Genomic DNA, 19,784 nt, shown 5'->3' on the forward strand with positions numbered 1-19,784 from the left:
TTGACATCTGTGGCTAAAACGTACTTTCAGGAGTAATATTACAGCTTTAGTTTCCACAGAGTGTTTATGTATTGAAACAGATATCCCTTAGAATGTGATTATTGACATGTATTTGTGTGTTAGGTACGAAACAATGTTTCGAGAACTTACTCTGTGTAGAATTTCAAAATGGCAGACGATTTAGGCGAGGAATGGTGGTTAGGAGATAAAACTGATGAATTATCCGATCATTCATCATTGTCAGAAGGTACAGCGATTAAGAAAGAGTATTTTGTATGAATGTATTCAGTCCTGTGACCGATTTTTTTTTTATTTTGCGTGGATTTAAATCTAGTGCATCAGTTGTGCCGTTCATATGTCGAAAATTGAGCACTGTATGGTACGTGGGCCAGGGAATTTTAAACTTGAGGGCGGTGTCACGTTTTAAAGTGACGTCAGTTGATTGAAGAAGCAGCTTTGCACAAAGAACATGTGAGAAGGAGCTCATTGACTCACAGTAGGGTCACTCTAGTCTTCACAACTGCCCGTTGACCATGAGTTCCATGTTTACCTTTTAGCAAATATCTGTAAAATTCTTAAAATTGTAGTATTTCCGTAGTACATATTCCATGGTATATTTTTTTGGAGTTGTGAAGACCAAGTTACTGTGTTCACGTGCTGATTTTGCCCCTTGACCTTGACCCCAACCTCTTGTTTGTGGAGAAATCCCATTGGTTACATAGGGGGACTCTGCCATCTCAGCGCAATTACCCAGGAGCCTCTCAACAATTGGGGTCACTGTGAGATCAAGGCCAGCTGGTTCTGACTTCCTCTCCGGCCATATGTGGCAAGGTCTGCCAGCGTTCAGCAGATGGTTGTAGGTTTCTCCAGGTTTCTTCCCACCTTAATGCCAACCACTGTCGTATAAGTGAAATATTCTTGAGTACAGCATAAAGCATCAATCGAATAGATAAATAAAATCATTGGTTATGGTACTCCATCAAGTGTGTTTTTGGGGGGTAGCCAAATTAGAAGGGGAGATGTTTTATTCATGGGGTTATAAAGGTTAGGTGTGTATTATATTGTTGGCATTATCATACATTTCAGTATTGGCAATATTATTCATGACTATATTATTACTGGCACTATGCATTTCTGTGTGATGTACTATGGGTAAATGTCATAATTGTAGAAATTATGATGAGAAAATGTCATAGATCCATATTCAGATGCACATACCTGCCACGTGTAGTAGTCTTCCTTGATATGCTCATCTCACACATAAAAGCAAGAAACATCAAGATTGATGTATATATAGACGTGTCAAAGAGATTATAGTAAATATGATAACTAGTAGTGGCTAATAATTATTTCTCTTTCACAGCAGACGATTATTCCCCCTCCATGAAGAAGCAGCGAATATCTCCATCAGAAGACAATCAGCGTAGTCTGGATGATGGCTCTGACAGTCCAGCACAAGCTACAGAAAAAGCTCCTGAAATGAAGAAACAGAAGAAGAGAAGACGAGTATGAAATTTGACTGAACTCAATGTATTGTTCCCAGAGGTCACCTGGGTGTCTTTTCCTGAAATCTTAAACATTTATCACTAAACCAGAAATCTTAATTTATTAATGTTGCACATGCTACCAAAAAGTATTTATTGTTGCGTACCCCATTTCGCCAAAGTTTTATCCTTGTGTCGGAAGATTGACCCTCGACCAGTCTGGTGGTATGATGTCATACAAATTACTCTGTGTTAGTTGCTGCTTTTAAGGTCTGTGAGGTACCTGGTGAAGGGCATTGATTTTCTCTCGGTTACATGGGCATGGTATTGAATCATGTAAATCGTAAATTTACCGCTACAATTAAATATTTCAGAAATTCACAAAACAAATCAAACCTTCGTTTCAATTGTAGAAGAGAATCACAGAAGATATAAAAGAAAACCCACCTTCAGCTGGAAGGCCTCAAGATATGCTGTCAGTGATTGAGAAACAGTTTCAAGGGAAACTCTCACAGGTTGAATGGGATGAAATGCAACTGAATGCAGGTGTGTTGGCCAGCAATTTGCTTGTTTCTAATTTATCTAGGTGGCTTCTCTCCAGACATCAGCTGTAACTGAAGTTGTTCAATTGTTCATTGTATGTTTTACTTGCTGTAGCGTATGCAAAGGTTTTGGTTTCTACCTCTAGGACTTTTATTACTGATATATACATTGTGTTTAAGAGTTTAACTGAGTGTAAAGTGGATCTAGGATAGGCCTCCTAGACAGTGCCCAGTAAGGCAGTACACATTGAGGCATTTTCGGATTATCTCCCCTTAGTGTGCTCAGTGTAAAAGTTATTTCCCTTGGACTAAAAGCCAAATAGGTTTACCTTGTAAGGCCATTTTAGTATTTATCGAGATTTGGTCTGAACAATATTGTGGTATATATTTAGCCTAGCTGTACACCTGCATGGTGTGTTATTTTTCATGTTTGACAAAATATGGGTACTGCACTGTGATAGGCATGTGAGTGTCTATAAATCCAGCGGTAATTTGTTGGCTTAGACAAGTTGAAATTCAAGTCATTACAAAACAGTATTGATATTGATGTATTCTCTTTTTAAGATTGGGAGAACAACTAGTTGACAGTATACTTATGTTAGAATATATTTGATTAGTGGTTGTAGTACCGTTCTCATCATGTAAATCTGGCTTTGTCAGGGATGCTCTAACAGACATTTGTTCATTGACAGAAATAATGTTGCCTAATTATACCCACCACAGTCTCACTGGGTGTATCACTTTTGTCAGTTTGTTGAATTATACTTTGTTGAACAGAAATGTAAATAAAAACTTCCAGGGACAAACCTTTTCTCAGCCGTTGTTACTTGCTCAGATACGTATGTGAATGTTCAAAGTTTCATTGGGGTAGTGACATGAAGCACATACCATTAGGCAAGGTTATGTATGTAATAAGTGACATCTGCATTTTGGCTCATGAACTGTCTGTGAGTTCGAATATGCACTGTTATGTATCTTCTCACTTTCAGATTCACATTTTGGAAAATCAAACACAGAAAATCTAGAGACTTCACCTTACTTAAAAATGATTTTACCCAAATGGAGCAAGATGGTGAAGAAGGGAGATAAGACTGAGCCTGACCCTGGCTCTCCTTTGGTGCTGTTGATAGCCAGCTCTGCCATAAGATCTGTGGACCTTGTCAGGTACCTGGGAGAGATGTGGTGTTGTTTGTTGATTAATCACATTCAATTCATTCTGTGCCTCACATATACATCAGTGGAAAGGACATGATAGAAGGACCTTGTATTTCTTTATTTATTTGATTGGTGTTTTACGCCGTACTCAAGAATATTTCACTTATACGACGATGGCCAGCATTATGGTGGGAGGAAACCAGGCAGAGCTCGGGGGAAACTCATAACCATCCTCAGGTTGCTGCCAGACTTTTCCACGTATGGCTAGAGAGGAAGCCAGCATGAGCTGGGCTTGAGTTTGCAGCAGCGGCATTGGTGAGAGGCTCCTGGGTCACTACGCTGCGCTAGCGTGCTAACCAACTGAGACACGGTGGCCCCAGAAGGACCTTGTAGTAGGTAAATCAAACTGTAACAGTGTTTTAAGGCAGTGTTTTATTTAAACTGAAACGATTTACATTATGTTATTATATATAGCTTCAGTAATCTTTTACGTAATGTTTTTTTTTCTTCTTCATTTGGCAGACAGGTTTCTGACTTTAGAGATAACAAAGGCAAATTAGCAAAACTGTTTGCAAAACATGCAAAGGTATGTATCATATTCTTATACCTTATTATTTTATTATTTATATTTTTATTACGTTTATTATATAGAAGATATTGCACAATGAAGGTTGAATATCATAAATATTTTTTGAATGATAGTTGAAATTGATAATCCACATCAGCTTGGATGGAACGTCATTAAACAGAATGCTTGTTTTTGACGTTATGTCATCAGGGTGTATTATAACAAAAGTGATATCTAACTTTTGCCAGTGAGATGTCACAATTATCAGTGAAAGAAATTCTGACATTTCACCTTTATAAAAATAATAAAAGTGTTCTTTTTTCTGTGTGTGTGTAGCTGCTTTTAACAATTTGATGTAGAACTTATGACTTATGTGTTCAGTTGACCAGATGCTGTTTCTACCAGTGACACCTTTGATGAATAAACACAAATCATGTTAGTTTTGATAAGCACTTATTAAGTTTTCTTCCCCTTCTTTAAGCTTGAAGAGCAACAGAATTTCTTAAAGAAGACTGTAATACATTTGGGAATTGGGACTCCAAACAGAATAAAAAAGTTACTTGATACAGGTGAGTATCATTGGAAAGTACACATATTCCAGTACGCTTGAACAACTATAGGTATTTTATGTCAGTTATGACCTGACTATAGAAGAATTAAAACCTCATACATATTGTATTAATTTGTTTAGAATAGTTGTTATCTTGATCACATTCATGTAGAAATCTTGTCCTAAAACAAAGGACATGGTTGCTGCAGATATAAGTAATAATTACCTTCATAGTAATTTATAGCTTTTGTTGTTTGATTTATTAAAACTTAGTCCAACTTTACACAATGAACTAGCTTGGAATCAAATTTTTAATAGAGATGAATGGGTATATAGATTCTGTGTTGCTTTCTTGCACATGCTGAATAGTTTAGGGCTATATCTTGGGGCCTGACATGCATAGTATTATTTATATCTGTGGTCAGCTACATGTATTACCATATTTGCTCATAAAATTTTAGGTCTTCTAGCAACCTGTGGAAGCTCATGGTTTTCAGTCTCATCCCATCATGGGTTGCCCAGTTTCCTCCCACCATAATGCTGGCCACCGTCGTATAAGTGGAACATTTTTGAGTCCAGCGTAAAACACCAGTCAAAGAAATAAATCATTCAAAAAATTTTAGAGGCAAATTAAGGTGATACAATATTACTTTTAGCACTGAAACATTCATTAAGGATATCATTCAACTTTTCCAACTTTGATGTTTGCAGTGGCGTTATGTCAGGAGGCATGTTATGTACGTGGTGAACTGAACACTTATTTACCTAGGCTACGATACCCTTCCTCTGATCCATTCTTGTATTAAAAGGGAAATTTTCTTTAGCTAGATATAATACCAGTCAGATAAATCAATATTCAGATAACACTTAGAAGTGGTTAGGTAGAGGTTTGGTACAACTGCCTGTCGACATGAACTATGAACTTTTCTTTTCAGAATATGTCAACTGGTACATGTGTACTTACAGCTGTTTCTTTGACCCCACCTATTCAGATTGGCACTTGTCTTTGTTATTTCAGGTCATCTTCACCTGTCTAGAACAAGTGCTGTTGTGCTAGACTGGAACTGGAGGAATGTTAAGTTGAAGACTCTGATGGATATTCCTGAACTAAGACAGGATCTCATGGAACTATTCCGCGAGCACATCTTCCCACATGTCAGAAACAACGCCTGTACACTGTACCTTATGTGACCTCATCTCTCAGCAGTGTTACTTGCACACTACACAGCAATCTGCAGGAAGAACAGAAGCACTAAGATTATTGGAGGGTTAAAAGATGAAACTGCTGGCCATCGCAGTCATGTTTAGATGAGAGGAAATGTAAAGTGTAACCCTCCAAATCTATCCCCCAGAAGAGTCGGTCAGTCTACAAACTGTGTAACGACTGGTGACAGATGACGATGCCATGTGTCAAGAATCATCTTTCTGATACTTGTGATAACAGTGTTATTTTCTCCACTTGTACGGCAAATCATTCACTTCATCCTGTTAGATATAGTACATATTGTGACTTATGACTTATGCAGTATTCTGTGTTGACAACAAACAGTAAGTGGGTTTGAAACACTGAGAGAAATATAATAATTATTTCATGAAAATGTCATCTGTTTCTTTTTCAATATTATCTCGCTTACATTTACAAATTTTTTTCCTGATATATACAATGTACCAACAAAGTTTCACCATCTGGTTTGAACGTCCCCTCAAAGATAATCAGTAGCCGACCTGATGTTTAAACAGTACCGGTACCAGTATTTCTCTTTTACGAGTTGAGACAACCACATTGATACTAGATGCGGTAATGCTTGTAGCCATTGATCAAACGAACTGCTGAGTCGATTTTAGCTCCCACAAATTATTTATTCATTTATTTATTTGATTGTTTTTTGGGGTTTTTTGGCGCTGTACTCAAGAATATTTCACTTATATCAGGTTGGCCAGTATTATGGTTGGAGGAATCCGAAGAAACTCTCGCTCATGTTAGGATACTAACGGAAGTCGAGTGAACATTTCGTGAGTCACACCTAAGAGTTTAAAATTTATTCATTTATTTATTTTATTTTATTGGTGTTTTACGTCGTACTCAAGAATATTTCTCTTATACGACGGCGGCCAAGATTATGGTGGGAGGAAACCGGACGAAGCCCGGTGGAAAGACTTTAAAAGAGGAAGTTTTAGCTTCCTTGCTTGGTGTTCAGCATTAAGGTGAAGTGCAACGACTGATTGACCCGTATCAGTATAATGGCTTGGGTGGGGTGGCTTACTTGGCTTCGGTAAGTCGTCTCAGTGAAGTAGCACTAGATAAAAGAGCGATGGAAAGCCGGACTGCAACAAGAAGGCTAATTACATGCACTCTAAGGACTCCTTCGTCATTATATGACTTAATCAGTTTTAAGTACGACGTTAAACCCCAAGCACTCACTCACTCAACTTTTACCTCAATCTTTAACCCCGATGGTCATGATATCAGCGAAATATTCTTGGACATGGTGTAATGTATAATCGAACGAGCAAATAGGTAATGCCACACTTAAGTATTAAGACAATATTAAAATGGAGATATCTGAAAAGTAGTTTGAAGGACTGCATGAACAATTAACTTCTCTTTAGTCAGATTTTCTGTAGATGATGCGGTTTGTAGCTGTTTTATAATCGAAACCCCACGAAACGATATAATGGACTTGCAGCACAGAGAGTAAAACCAGAGCAGCGACCACGGTGTGATAATTTGCAAATGGTCACATGTAACCGGTGAAATATGACAGCTTATTAAAGTTACAGTTCTATTCTAACTGTTCATGTAAATTCTTAAATAGTAGCAAATTACATACCCACGAGCCCAATGGCTTAAGCAGAATTAGGTAAAAAAAAAATGCATTGATTTTATTTGCAATATATTAGAGGTCTAGAAATACTCTTTTTTGCTCCACTCATAAACCATATGATCACCGTCGTATAAATGTAATACAGGCTGGCTTCATCAACAGTCGTAGGTGGGAAGGTCTGGCAACAACCTTCAAATCGTCGTCAGCTTCCCCAAGCCTCTGCCCACTTTCCTCCCACCATAATCCTGGCCGCTGTTGTATAAGAGAAATATTCCTGAGCACGGCGTAAAACTCCAATCAAATAAATAATTATAAATTTAATACTCATAGGAATAAGACTTATTTGAAATCAGACCTCAGGTCTAAGTTCCTAAGTTAAGAGAGCTGAATACCAACACCGGCTTTATGAGGTATAGGTTGTTCCCGGCCAGTTTCATGGGACAAACAATAGAAGTTACTGCCAGTCACGTCAGCCCTGGGGCGGAATGACCACTCAGGAAATGGCTTAATTCAAATGACTAGTCTTAATATTGACCGTTTTCTAATCTTACATGTATTTTGTCGGATTGTTCATTATTTGGGACATAATCTATAATATGTGTATGTGTTGGGTGGTTTTTTGTCGGTCACGCGTGTAATATGGCTATACCTTGAGTTCTTTATTATACTAAGTACTTGCCTCCCAAGTAGACGACAGGTAAGGTGTAAAGCAAACCACGTCCTTGACCTGAACTTACTATAGTCACATACTCGAACCTTGATTTAATGTTGGGTTTGAATTCCTCGTTTTTGTACCAACTTTCAACCCTTGCGCTGGCGAATAAGAGACTGATAACTTTAATTTCTTCATGGACAACATTAGACAAGAAACTTCATCTTTATTCCGTTTCGAATTTCCTCAAATTCGGCTAACTCGTCGGAGATTTGAACCAAGCAATTTGTGCGATAAACTTGTTCCGGTGATTTAGACTGACAGAAGACGATTCTTGTAGGGACGGAATGTGATGAGATGACTATCAGCGTTCGTTTCCAGTGACACTCTTCTAGACTTGAGTTTCCGGCAGGCTTTGTTAATCGTCGTATCAGCCTATATGGTTCGTGTTATTTTTACCTTGTTCATGCTTGTCAAATCCTTGCACCATCTTGCACTGAACAATACAAGGTAATTCGTACCTTGCTGTGTACAGCATAATAACAGTCTTTTCTCTCCTACGCGATACTCCTATTGTTAGTCGAGAAAAGAAGGGATACTCGAAGGAGGATTTTCTGTCCTCTTGAAACGATACCAATCGGCTTGTTTTCTTTTCACACAAGTAGCGCTTGCTATAATCTAAGTCGATGAACAAAATGCGAGTAAATTCCCAGACGCTTGAAGGACGAATTCAATTTCCCCTGATAACATGCCGATAAGAATCTAGTACTGGAAATTCATGTGGTTTGTTCGGGAACAAATCTGGCCTTATCAGATAACGACACGGACCAGGTCTCTTCTCCGAAAGAGCGATGGGTTAGTTTCTCTAAAATGGTATGACAGCTGAAGTCATAGTGGATTAGACCTTCAAACCTGCTTATAATCTAGAATTTACTGTCAGCTATGACCTCAGGCGAATCTCTTTGGAAAGGTACGCTAATCTGTAGTCAGATGTGTTATACGATAAGAGAACAGAGTGACAAACAGAACAAATCTCTGGGTCGACATTCTGTATAGATTTATGCACCCTGAACCACAAACCTGGTTATCGTGAACGGCAAAGTTACAGTGCGTCGAGAAAACTCGGTAAATGCGGGGCTATACTTGTTTTTTTCACAACTGTGTTTAAGAAGTGATGATGTTCAACTAAAACTAGTGTTTAATCCCTCTACCATTGTTGCATGCCCTGTATTAGCACCTGTATTGAAACTAGCAGCTGCATGACCGGTTTATAAGGAGCGGTGGGACTGAGTTATATCTTAACCCGAATGTACATCTATAAGCTTCCATCTGTTTGGGAAATGGAAGAGTCAGCTTGTCAAAACGAAACTTCATTTTGACGCGTCAGATTTCATGTGAATGTCGTTAAAGCCATGTTTTCTTATAGGACTGTGCCTATAATTGTTCAAACATATGATGGTAAATAACAAACCGGTTTTTGTTGCAATAAATATCAAATTCGTCTGTGGAATATATATACAGACCTATACCGTATATACAGCCAGCGTAAACTATTGCAACACCATTTTTCTATGTGTTTTAGGTATAAGTGCATGTAATGAAACATAGATGTGTTTAAGAATTTTGCCTCACTTTCTCTTTTATTTGATAAGCCATAGTGAAACTCGACTAAATGACACACTTTCTTTGGTGAAACAGTAGCACACGTTCTGTGGTGAAACAGTAGCACTAATAAATGGCGTGCCCATATTCGTACAAGTGATATCTAGAACGAATATTAGATGCATCCTGTTCTCTCCCCAGGGATGAATTACCTTTCAATAATTAAATATATTTCGAGACTGACCGTTCTTGTGACGTACAGGTAGAGTTAAGCGAGGTATGAATGTATATACACGTCACTGATATGTTTTACAGGTATGGGGATGTAGGCTTGGCGAGCAGGATGCCTAGAATGGAATATTATCCCAGCTTAATAAGCGTTCAGTGGCATCACTAAGCTAAAAGGCTTCCCACAAGGCCACCCGTGATAGATACAACATGCCAATTCCAGATCAGAGCTGCTCACCCCATGGTGATATGTCTGTTTTGCGTAATTGCCATGGCTTTACTGTTGCGGCTTTCTCAGTGCTTACGTAATTGCTTCAGTGGTTTCCAAATTAATTATTTTCTCACCTCAAAATGGCAGACCTAATATATAGGCCTATGAGGGATTACTGAATTATATAACACATTAATCAAACTCAAGCAAAACATTTGTGAACCTTCATGATTAAATGAGTCACACATAATATTTCCACATTTTGGACTTGGTATACTAGTATATTGATTGCGTTCTATTGCATATCAGGCTGTCAACCTTATCCAACCATTTCGGAACACATAGGCTCGGTTATATTTAAAATCTGTCTAAACCATTAGGCCGCACTACAGATAAGGAAGGCGAAACATCACCATAAGGTAATACGTTGTGCATTTGGAGTAAAATATGCCATATGTACCAAGATTACTTCAGTCTGCAGATTTACCAGTTGTCGATATATATGCAAAAGCTCTCTTAACATATGACAACAGAATAATAAATAATTCATTATAATGTATTATCTGTGAAATAATATAAGGTATTCAGGAACCACATATAGCTTGACACCCGCCTGGATAATTTACCGTGATTCACTTCATATATTACGACCAGTTTCGGCCATCTTATGCCTAGGGCATCTCCATGTAGGAAACAATTTGCGAAAATATTGATTTTCACCACTAGCTTTAAATTTACGTGAACTGTTTTGTCTCAGTCCACTGATACTTTTGAATACCACGTTAAAAATCAATCGGAGCCTCCGTGGCTCAGTTGATTAGCGCGCTAGCCCAGCGTAATGACCCAGGAGCCTCTTATCAATGCGGTCGCTGTGAGTTCAAATCCAGCTCATGCTGCCTTCCTCTCCAGCCGTACGTGGGAATGTCTGTCAGCAACCTGCATATGGTCGTTGGTTTCCGCCCGGGTCTGCCCGGTTTCCTCCCACAATAATGCTAGCCATCGTCGTATAAGTGAAATATTCTTGAGAACGGTGTAAAACACAAGTGTTTTGCATTCTATGGGCTTAAAGCCCATAGTTAAACTTATGAGCAGAAATACATATTTTAAGTTTTGTGTTGGGATTTCCTCAAAAATACCACGGGTTGTAGATCTTTGGTTTCTCCTCGTAGATTTTTTGTCAAAGCCGAGTATGTGACACGCCATGGACAATTCTCGTGAGCATCTGAACGTACTAAATTATACATTGCTTTGAAACAGGACTCTCCGTGTTATCGGATTTTCAGATGTCAACGACGAAAAGGAAACTTTGCTCATTTTACCAAAGGAATATTTCATGGGTAGCTTTTACAAAAACTGAATTGGACTGTTCGGGCATGCATAGATTAGCATTTAAAGCTTCTTGTAAAAAGATACGGGCAATTAGATGGATGTATCGCGATTTAAGTGTATTGTGTATTACTTTATCAACACATTTCAAACCATTTGATTCGCTTCAACACAGCAACATGTGTAATTTTCGATTTGTAACAGTCGATAGCATTTCCATTCACGCTGCGGCTAAGATTTGTGCGGGGTCTGCTCTCAGCACGAATGATCCTCATAGTTTTTGCCATCTCTGTCACCTCTTGCTAGATGGACACTCCGGAATCCCACATCTCGCTGTATGCAAATGATGGGGGTCTTCAGACTCTCACATACCTCTGTAAATACACGGATGACTCCGGACTCCTACATCTCGCCAACTGAAACTTTTTGTTACAATACAACTGGTCTTCTTTTACAACTATGGTCAAGAACACTAACGATTTTTGAAGCGGAGATTTTTCGAATAGGCGTGTTAGTTTCTTTATCCTATTTTTGTTACTCAGTATCGTAAATTACATCAGCATATATATATATTGTCCAGGTATTACTACAGATGATAACACTGCCGAAAAGAGATGTCGTACCTGATTATCTTTGGTGTTATGCTTCAGTGAAGTCCTACTATATACATAGGTTGAGGGTTGAGATGTCATGTCGTGTCGTTGGTTCTATGCCTCACTAAGGCACCAATAAGGACTCTTCGTCGTCATAGGACTGAAAAATTGTTAAGTGCGACGTTAAATCCCAAGCACTCACTTACTCACTCACTAAGGCACCACTGTACAAATATGTCGAGGGCGTGAGGTGTCGTGCCTGGTGTAGTTGGCTTTATGCCAGACTAATGCACCACTATACAAATATGTCGAGATCTGAAGTGTCATGCTCATTACACTGTAACTCAGTAGGGTACCAGTATATGAATATATCGAGGATTGAGATGTCATCTCTGGTGCCATTGGTGTTATGCATCAGCAATGTATCACCGTATGAATATGTTGAGGATTGAGGTGTGATATCTGGTGTATTTGGAGTTGTGACTCAGTAAGGTATCACTATACCATTAACATATAAAGATGTGCGTTAGTAAGGTATCACCATATAAATATGTCGAAAGTTAAGGTGTCATATCTGGTGTTTTTGGTGTTGTGCCTCAGAAAGGTATCATCATATGAGTACGTTGAGGATTGAGGTGTCATATCTGGTGTCTTTTGTGTTGGTCATCAAGGTGTCATATCTGGTGTCTTTGGTCCTCAGTAAGGTATCAGATTATAAATATTTCGAGGGTTGAGGTGTCATGCCTGGTGTTTTCTGGTGTTTCATGCTTTTACGTTATGCTTCATTGAGAATCATTAAGCTTTGGCGTCGGCATGATATGCAGGACATGGCCAGGACATGATCTAACCTAATGATGAAAACGCGTTAAAGCTAAAGATGACAAAAAAACCTTCCGTCTTATTCCGTGTTTGGAAGGACTGGAATTTCCCATTTTCGTGTACAAACGTTGGCTATTTATGGATTATCATCCATTTGAAGCATTCTGTGCATATGTATGAAGCGGGATTATTGAAAATAGGAATATATTGAATATAAGTAATTGTTTTTCCTGATCTACAGGGGTTTTTTTTAAAACAAATGACGCCAGGTTTTAATGACAACAAACGAAATTAGTTTTGTAGTTTTGTAAATTGAGATTTGAGCACCTTTGCGACAAACGCGTGTACATGTTGGGAATGTACGTTGCCGTACACTGCTTCACGGCACGCAACTTTATTGTTACCTGAGCTTCCTCAGTACATTGAATTTCTTGCTGTTGAAGTTAATGTCACTTTAGTTTAGTTTTTATCACTAGGATACGATATGGCTATCAAACATGGCATTCGCTAAATACACAATGTTTTCCAATAGCTGACATATGTTTTATAGATCACTATCACGAATCCGTATTCAGCGCCGTTCTCCAGTTGACGAGCGGCATTCAGTCTGCATTCAACAAACATTCCAGTCTGGACAGTAGAGCATGTTAAGTGCCCTCTTGCTGTCTTAAACGATTATAAAACGATTTAGATGCCGGAGCATTACTCTTCACATTTGATATATCTCTACTTAAGAATTGGTCCGCAATCAGAAATCCTATAGCCTGAGGACGTCAATAAAGTATACCCATATGCCTACAGCTGTTGTGGTTATCTGTCGTATGAAAACATGTATAGCAGGCGACATGTTCGCTGGATGGTATATTAGGCCTACATAGGTGTCGTTAATTAAGTGTTGTAACGGATTACATACACCAGATACTATTTTTACAGCTCTTTCTGTAGATCTGTATTCTATTTGCTTTCGTATTGGATTTACAGTAATTTTTTATCATAAAATACATTGAAATGTTTTATCTATTATTTATAATCAACTGGCTCTGTCGAATAAGCCGTGTTATCCTTAAACTAATGGATTTCTGAAGAATGAGATTACAGGCTTCAATCCTACATAATGGTTCGCCTGCGGACTTCTCGTGGCAATTCTGGCCGCCGTGGTATAAAGTGAAATATTCTTGAGCACGGCGTAAAACACCAGTCAAATAAATAAATAAATAAATCATGCAGTAATGGTTTTCATCGCATACTCAACAACTTATAACAAAGCAGTTGTATGATGATGGTAAGTCTTACGGATGGAGGAAAACGGCACGGGGACCTTCCATGGGCGAGCAGTTAGCGTCACCAAAACGAACGCATGCTACACATTAATACTCCTTTCCGGTTGTACGTGTGAAGCTCTGTCAGCAACTTGCGGATGGTCATGGGTTTTCCTCCCACCATAATACTGGCCGAGGTATAATAAGTTGAATATTTTTGAGTACGGCCTAAAACACCAATCAAAATCAAGTAAATAAATAAATCAGCAGGACTGGCCATGGTAAACCTCCGACCTTAGGCAAATTACTGCCAAACTTAACTTACATATAATCACACCATATACGCTGGTGTAAGACAAGTGGTCTCGCTCCTTGCATTCACAACTGAATGTATGGTATAAGGTGACGCGCTGAAGTGACACTGCAACCATTGTTGCGCTTCCACTGGTAACGCACTGCGTTGCTCTTGCCCGACCTCTCTAATGAAACATGATCGTCCTGAAACTCAAAACTGAAATTCAGGTAACAGCTGTGCTTGATCGCATTGTTATCAGGGTTACATACTACTTCTATTTAAAATAAAGATATTGTCAAACGACACTTACATTGTGTACAGCCAATCATTTTTATGTGAACCACACCTGACACTGCATAATAATGAAAGTATATTTGTTTCATTCCAGCTTTCTCCCTAGGCACATTTCGCAGAAATGTTACCTTCTTGAAGTCACTTTTCGTACAATCTTGTTCTGCTGCGGAAACAACAGATTGTTTCAAGGTATTTATAGACCCTGTTTCATCAAATCCGATTAGCAAGCACAGAAAAAGGGCAATATTTTGTTGCTAAAGGGATACAAAGTCGAGCGGACGATGATTGCCTGGCTGTGGAGATAATAGGGTTTCCTGGGTTAAATCTTACAACCTTGGTCACGCTTGAATAAATGTACCATACCTAAAATTAAGCTTAGACACGGCATAACCTGGACATCAGCCAATCAGAATCGATCGTGTATCCCTTTAAACAGCATCCATGCAATGTAGTTTTGAAAATTAGAAGGCGAGGTCGATAAAGAATACATGCCGTCAAATAAAAACTCCGTGAAATGTTCGTATTCAAATGGTATACCACATGCAAAACTGTGGTTGGTAGAAATGTCGACGAGACTTCTTTTCTCTAGAATATTTTGTAAATGCACTGAGTATAAAACTGTGTCATCAGGGGAAATTATTCAAGGATTTCTTGAAAATAAGGATTGTTTTGATTTTGATACATACACTGGCATTATATGTAAAACTGTGTCATCAGGGAAAATGTTTTAAAATGAGGATTGTTCTGAATAAGAAATATTAGTTTGGATCTTCTGCAAATGGATTTGAAACAGATTGTGACAGCATGCATGCAATATTTAACTTTAACTTTAATGCCTTGGTGCCTGAATTTACCTGTACTTTAAGATTTTGTTGTATATGTAGCCTTAGAAATTAACCGTGCACATTAGTACATGTTTTCATACTTATTTGTTGAGTAAAGTAACACTTTTGTCGAATTCACCACAGTTTGTTTAATACAAACAATTTATAATCCAGAGTGGTGTTAAATAATAACTTTTAGAAACGTGCAGATCGTTGCGGACAATAAATTCTTTTCAAAAAATAGACAGGAAAGCTTCCTTTTTAAACAAATTTTGGTATACACGTTACAATTTTATGATACTGCCACCAACGGCTCTTTCAAATGAGATAGACATTACCAACATTTGTCACCATGAGCGGTTAACCTTGAAAGGTGCGCAACCTTATTGCCTTGAAAACTGGTAAAAGGCTGTGTCTTGTTGGGTAGCACTATAGTGAGAGTAGGTCACTTGAACCCATGTACTCTGGTTGAACCATAGCCGCCAGATGATTTCTATTCAAACCAATTGACAGTTTGAGGCCAAAGGCCCGGTGTCGAGGATAAGTAAACACGCCGTGAACCTGCGCTCGCGCTTTAGAATACGAGTGTCGCGTGAGCTGTCTTCTTGCTGAAAATATCTTATCTATGCTTGACTTGAATTGCAAAGGTAGATTGCCAGAAAATAAACACACCAACTTTTTTCAGAGAATTTTAAAGCCTGTGTTTGTTTTCTATCTTTTTCAGGCTTTTTCCAAGTATCTCTGGGGTTAGCATAAACTTGCGGTCAGTCGAAAAAGTCTCTACCTTTTGTTTCATTTTCAAGGCACGCTTAGATGAAACGTGAGATGGCCACCGTGTCAAGCTCATGTTGTACAGAAGGAGAACAAACGCTGTATTGAGCGTTATCCTCCTGAAAACTTTACCCCACAGTCAACCCTTTGTCCACCATTGTCCTTACCAGCATTTGATATATTACAAGTACACGTCATGTTATTAACACAACAAGTATTTCTTTAACTCTAGTAACAAAAAAACAAAACAAAACAAAAAAATGTCCGAAATTTAATAAGAATAGACATTCGCCATCGTATGCTTCCCGTCGGATTACAAAGCTTCCCCTACTCACAATGGCTGTCTGTTTTGAACCCCAGTCCAGTTTCGTCCAGTATATACTTTTATCTTGTCAAATAAATTTAATTTGGTTTTGTAATTCGGTAGACATGTTATACACTGATATCGATAGTTGAAATTATCCAGCATTATTCACTGCTGTGAATATTTCGACTATGAGTACTTCCCAGAATAAGATGGTTTCCACCCCCCCCCCAGACTATGGGAAAATTCAAGGATGACAGGCCTACCGATATTACGTTTTTGTACGTTGAATAATATCTGCTAATTATCACACATTTAAAAAGTATCGGAAATCCACTGAGTGATTCTAGCATGTTGCTGCGATTTGCATTTGGATTTAGCTGGAGCCCTGATACAACGTTTTGAGTGCTGATATTTAGTACGATACGTGGTGTATTTGATGGGTAAGTATGGCATGGCACTTTTTATAATGTCATGACTTTGTAATGCTAGTTATCACTTCCGCACAGTCTCACGACTGTTTAATTCTGATTATCACTTCCCCTCAATCTCACGGTGGTCTAATGCTATTTTTCACTTTTTCCACATTTGGGTAACTGTTTAATGCTATTTCTTCAAAACTCTATACACTCATGCTTAATGCTATAGTTATCACTACCCTATTCTCTCATGACTGTGTAACGTTAGTTATCATTTCCCCACAGTCTCACGACTGTCTAATTCTAGTTATCACTGCCGCCCAAACTCATGACAGACTAATGCTATATCATCACAATCGTACGGTATCATGACTGTTTAATGATATAGTTATCATTCGCCTACACTGTCAAGACTATAATATTAGTTTTCACTTCCCCACACCCTCATGACTGTCTGTGGCTACAGTAATCGACTGTCTAATGCTAGTTATCACTTCCGCCCAAACTGGGAAGTGATCACTGACTAACGCTATGTCACCAGTACCGTACACTATCATGACTGCTTTAATGATTCACTTCTCCATTCCCTCATGACTAATGCTATAGTTATCACTTTCCCGCTCTCTCATGACTTTATAATATTGGTTATCACTTCCCCACTCCCTCATGACTGTCTACTTTATTTATTTGAGTAGTGTTTCACGCCGTACTTAAGAATATTTCACTTATACGACGGCGGCCAGCATTGTGGTGGGTGGAAACCGGGCAGAGACCGGGGGAAAGCCACGACCATCCGCAGGTTTCTGACAGACCTTCTCACGTACAGCCAGCGAGGAAGCCAGCATGAGTTGTCATGCATGTTTAATGCAATAGTTATCAATACCCACACTTTCATGACGATAACGTTAGTTATCGATCTTAATACTGTCTAAATGCTATAGTTGTCAATATCATACACTATTACGGTACACTAATGCAAACAATTTTCTACATAGCCCTCATATGTGGGTATGTTTCTTGCTTGCTAAAAAAATCAGTAAATTGATAACTTCCATTTAAATGTTGATTTATACACGACTGGGCTAATATTCAGAACGCCTCCCTTGATTATTTCCCAGGGCAGTGCGACCTAACCTATAACGCGGGTAGGGTAACCCTAACACGTGCGGTTCGCGTGCTACTCGTTGACAGGTTCGGGGGGTGGGGTGGGGGATTGAACTGCGCTCCGGTTATTATGTTGGTGTTCCGTATAATAATCTGAAGGAAAAACACTGTGTTCACCGTTAGTTCTTCTCTTTATTGGGTAGTCCAGTTAGTGAGTCTTTACAAGTACATAATCAGAATATATTACATACAATACGTTCAGAATCAAATATATAATAGAGTTGTATAAATACATGCGTCCTCGAAGTCTATGTCAATGGACCTAATACCACAGAGGTGTAATTATAGGTATCATTTTCGCGCTGAGCTACAAACTTACCTGAAGGGAAAACACCGTGTTGACCGTTAGTTCTTCTCTTTATTGGGCAGTCCAGTTTGTGAGTAAAGTGTTCACTGTTGGCTGTCCTTATAAAGACACAGAGAACAGCTGTCAACCACGACTTGTCCCTTCAGGTTACGTTTGTGTTGTGTACCCTATGGTGACCTAACCTCTAATCACTGTTTGATTAGACATGGTAACCACAGGACTACTGATGATTAAACAAACCCAATTTAAGGCGAGGCCTGCAGGGTTGCACTGATTTCAACAATGTACCTAATAAATCATTATTAATAAGTCTTACGCATTTAGCATGACAAAATAATACACACTTGTTCCTACATCTTAATTGTTAAAAATAAAACCACACTGGTATATAAAAATACACAATTAATTAATATGTGTATATCCACTTGATACGCATACGAACATACAACAGTTCTTTAATTTAATATATACATGTTATACCTAACTGATACCACAATTTATTCACATGTTACTATGAACATAGAATCATACCAATTCTTTAGATCAATATATTTATGTAATACTTAATCGATACTGATATGTGCATGCACACTTATTTCATATGTGCATGTGGACGTAAAATCATACAATAATTCTTTACATTAATATAAATATATAATACATAACTGGTCCTTACATAAATAACTGGTATAATACATAAATTGTCCTTATACAGTACAATACAACAATTATTTTATGTGAAAGTTATTTATATTTATTTATTTGATTGGTGTTTTACGCCGTACTCAAGAATATTTCACTTATACGACGGCGGCCAGCATTATGTTGGGTGGAAACCGGGCAGAGCCCGGGGGAAACCCACGACCATACGCAGGTTGCTGTCAGACCTTCCCACGTACGACCGGAGAGGAAGCCAGCATGAGCTGGACTTGAACTCACAGCGACCGCATTGGTGAGAGACTCCTGGGTCATTACGCTGCGCTAGGGCGCTAACCAACTGAGCCACGGAGGCCCCTTTATGTGAAAGGAAATAAGGATAGCAAGCGCGGTGCTGAATGGCACATCCGCGATATACACTGGAGTATTGGGTGACACTTTATGTACTACAACCGATCTTGTTTTTCTTGAGAGGGAGGTGGGGGGTGCGGGGGAATAGGGGGCGTCAAGTGTCCAGATCAGAGTACACGTGCATGAGGTAAGGGGATATATAGGGTTGGGTAATGAGTGACAAGGAAATGTCCAAGATTCAAGGATGTACAAGGCATAGCATATACCTTACTACTTTTTTTTTTTACTTCATTGGTGTTTACTGCCGTACTAGAACATTTAACACTTATATGTGGCGGTCAGATTTAGATTTAAAGTTGAAGCCAAAACAGGGTGAGCTGGATTCGAGCTTTGGAGTGTTTACCAGAATCCGCTGGATAAATCCATCTAATGAGCCAGAAGGTGTCCCACACAGTATGTACAGCCACCGTCACTCTTTCAGGGAGAAGAAATACCCTATTTTTTTTTTCAAAAAATAAGTCACACAAATTTTTGTTTGTTTGAAATCTTAGACAAATATACTAGTTTATCAAAATTGCTTTAAT

At 38.6% G+C, this 19,784-nt stretch overlaps 1 protein-coding gene across 2 annotated transcripts; it reads left to right on the forward strand.

Annotated features, from left to right (window-relative positions):
* The first annotated feature begins 166 nt into the window (after positions 1–166).
* Positions 167–5,897, forward strand: LOC135461481 (protein CMSS1-like). Of its 2 annotated transcripts, none has more exons than XM_064738606.1 (7): positions 167–247; positions 1,364–1,506; positions 1,898–2,030; positions 3,016–3,190; positions 3,704–3,767; positions 4,231–4,318; positions 5,318–5,897. In XM_064738606.1, the coding sequence occupies exons 1-7, from the start codon at positions 169–171 to the stop codon at positions 5,488–5,490; spliced, it is 855 nt and encodes a 284-aa protein (XP_064594676.1). In that variant the 5' UTR covers positions 167–168; the 3' UTR covers positions 5,491–5,897. The 2 variants fall into 2 exon arrangements, with proteins under 2 accessions (XP_064594676.1, XP_064594677.1); XM_064738607.1 differs by having other exon boundaries at positions 169–247; positions 1,367–1,506.
* The last annotated feature ends 13,887 nt before the right edge of the window (positions 5,898–19,784 follow it).

This window comes from Liolophura sinensis, chromosome 1, assembly GCF_032854445.1.
Source record: "Liolophura sinensis isolate JHLJ2023 chromosome 1, CUHK_Ljap_v2, whole genome shotgun sequence".
In the NCBI taxonomy this organism is placed as follows: Eukaryota; Metazoa; Mollusca; class Polyplacophora; order Chitonida; family Chitonidae; genus Liolophura; species Liolophura sinensis.